Source organism: Nuphar pumila, chromosome 11, assembly GCF_984573655.1.
Source record: "Nuphar pumila chromosome 11, dmNupPumi1.hap1.1, whole genome shotgun sequence".
NCBI lineage: Eukaryota > Viridiplantae > Streptophyta > Magnoliopsida > Nymphaeales > Nymphaeaceae > Nuphar > Nuphar pumila.
In genome coordinates this window covers 3,503,653-3,506,224 of record NC_143259.1, presented here as the reverse complement: position 1 = coordinate 3,506,224, position 2,572 = coordinate 3,503,653, and the positions used below count along the sequence as shown (strand labels likewise).

At 41.1% G+C, this 2,572-nt stretch overlaps 1 protein-coding gene across 1 annotated transcript; it reads left to right on the top strand.

Moving 5' to 3' along the window:
• The first annotated feature begins 1,218 nt into the window (after positions 1-1,218).
• On the top strand, positions 1,219-2,204 carry CHIA (chitinase A). The gene has a single exon (XM_089980850.1). It carries the CDS (start codon positions 1,230-1,232, stop codon positions 2,121-2,123), a length of 894 nt encoding a protein of 297 aa, XP_089836976.1. The 5' UTR covers positions 1,219-1,229; the 3' UTR covers positions 2,124-2,204.
• The last annotated feature ends 368 nt before the right edge of the window (positions 2,205-2,572 follow it).

The following is a 2,572-nucleotide window of genomic DNA, read 5'->3' as shown; positions in this document are numbered from 1 at the left end:
TTGACAACATATTTATGCTATACGCTCTGAATGACATGCATTGCAATGAAATTTGTGATTAGCATTGAGTCTCTTGAGTTTAACCATGTTGTTTGAATTTAAATTGAGATTAGCATGCTTAACCCATTAAATCTCAAAAGTGATGACCTGTGAAAATGTTTACCTGGTTTGTAGTCAGAGTGCAACTACTATGAAGAGTGGACCACTGGATTTAACGACGTAGAAACTCTACCTCGTTGCATGCTTAGTATGATATAAAATGTGAACCATAATACTATTTTGAGATTGAGAATAAGATCCATCGTGATTATTTTACGATGACACTCGTGGAAGAACGAGTGAGACACTATCTTAAAAGTAAGGTTCAAGTTTATGAACTTAAGATATGACTTAGGGTTTTATATTCACACAGTATATGAGACTCTAGACAACCATAGATGGTTGAAAGTTATTTATGATTAGAATATATTATTAACCATGTCGAGTTTGAGATTAACTTTTCACCTAACTACCGGTAGGGTTTCCCTTATTATTTTACTGCCTGATAAGATAATCCAGGGAGCACTAAGAGCATATGGTTCATAATCCGTGTGAACTCTGTATATTTTTCCTCTATAACGTAATAATAACCGGACCTGGACTCTAGAGGTCCCGGATCGAGGTGTTACATGAACCGTTTACATTTTTAATTGGAATCCATATATGACTTAGGATCTGATTATGTCAGATTCAATATTCAATAATGCTTATATTTGACCGGCATCCAACCGGTTCAGATCCCTGCTTTTCACAAGACCGACAGGTGTAGTCAATCCAACAAGTCTTGTAAGACGGGATCAAGTCAACAATGGCGAGTGTGAACACTTGAATTTTGAATCCAAGACCTGTATGGTCCCCAAGTTTTTGGTATTCTAACTGTTGATGAATTTCCAAGGACCACAAATCTTTGGGAACGCTGATCAGGTCCAGGCACCCTTGAATTCCATCCTCTGCTTGCCATTCATCATCGTGATGGACGGCATTTGGGTGATCGTACATTAGTCATAATGGATGAGTCCAAGGGTCTGTGGACCTGATCTGCTTCAACTTTTAGCGTTTTACATTAATGTCAGTCCTCTTTTTTCTTTTCTTGTCCTCGATTTTCCGTCAATTTTGGCTGCTACGTCAATTTCCTGACCTAACTCTCTCTCTCTCTCTCTCTCTCTCTTTTATATATAGGTAGTGGAGTCATGGTTTCTATAGCAATGGCTTCCCTTCTTCTCCTTTGCATCTTTGGGGCTCTTGTTCCTCTCTCAACTGCTGGAGACATTGCCATATACTGGGGCCAAAATGGTAATGAGGGTACCCTAGCAAGCACATGTGCAACTGGTAGATATGCCTACGTGAATCTGGCATTCCTTTACATCTTTGGTAGTGGGAGAACCCCACAGATCAACCTTGCTGGGCACTGCAACCCTGCCTCCAATGGTTGCACTGGCTTGAGCAATGACATTAGATCTTGCCAACAACAAAATGTCAAGGTAATGCTTTCCTTGGGTGGAGGGGTTGGTTCCTACAGCCTGTCATCTACTGAGGATGCAAGGCAGGTAGCAGAGTACCTATGGAACAACTTTCTTGGTGGGAGCTCGGCCAGCCGGCCTCTCGGTGACGCGGTGCTAGACGGTATTGATTTCGACATTGAACTGGGTTCATCTAATTATTATGATGATCTAGTCAGGTTCCTCTCTGGGTTCAGCTCAAGGGGGAGGAAAGTGTACTTAACCGCAGCTCCCCAGTGCCCGTTCCCTGATGATAAGCTTGGAACCGCGCTGAACACGGGCTTGTTTGACTATGTCTGGGTGCAGTTCTACAATAACCCTCCTTGTCAATACTCTTCTGGTAGCGTGACCAACTTGGCCAATGCCTGGAACACATGGACTTCAAGGATTACTGCAACCCGAATCTTCCTCGGACTCCCGGCAGCGCCAGCGGCTGCTGGAAGTGGATTCATCCCCACTAATGACCTCATCTCAAGGGTGCTTCCCGTAGTGAAGAATTCTGCAAAGTATGGAGGCATCATGTTGTGGTCCAAGTTCTATGATGATCAAACAGGATATAGCACCACCGTGAAACCTTATGTGTAGTATTCAATGTTTAGATCTCATTGATGCTCTCAGTTAGCTGTTCCTCTTAAGAATAAGTAATGAAGCCTATGCTTTGAGTTATTTTGGTTTTTAAGAATCTTCAGATTTATTATTTTTTTACTTATTTTTCCTAGTTTTAAATTTAATTATTTTTGCATCTTGCTGATAAAGCACAAAGAGAAGTGAAAAATTAAATTTGTGAAGGCCCCAAATCCATCAGAAGTGTAATTTAATTGCATCATTTTTTTGTCAAGGTCCTAAATCTATCAAAAGTGGAATTTAATTGCATCCTTTTTATGTTGATTCTAAAACACCTAGCTTGATTCATTTATTCATATAGATTCTAAAAGTCGACCTGTGGGGACTCCTTGGGTGCAAGTGGTAAACCCACGAAGTTTTATACTGCCAGGACGGTGATTATAAGTAGGACAGGCAGAACCAGTGCTGCT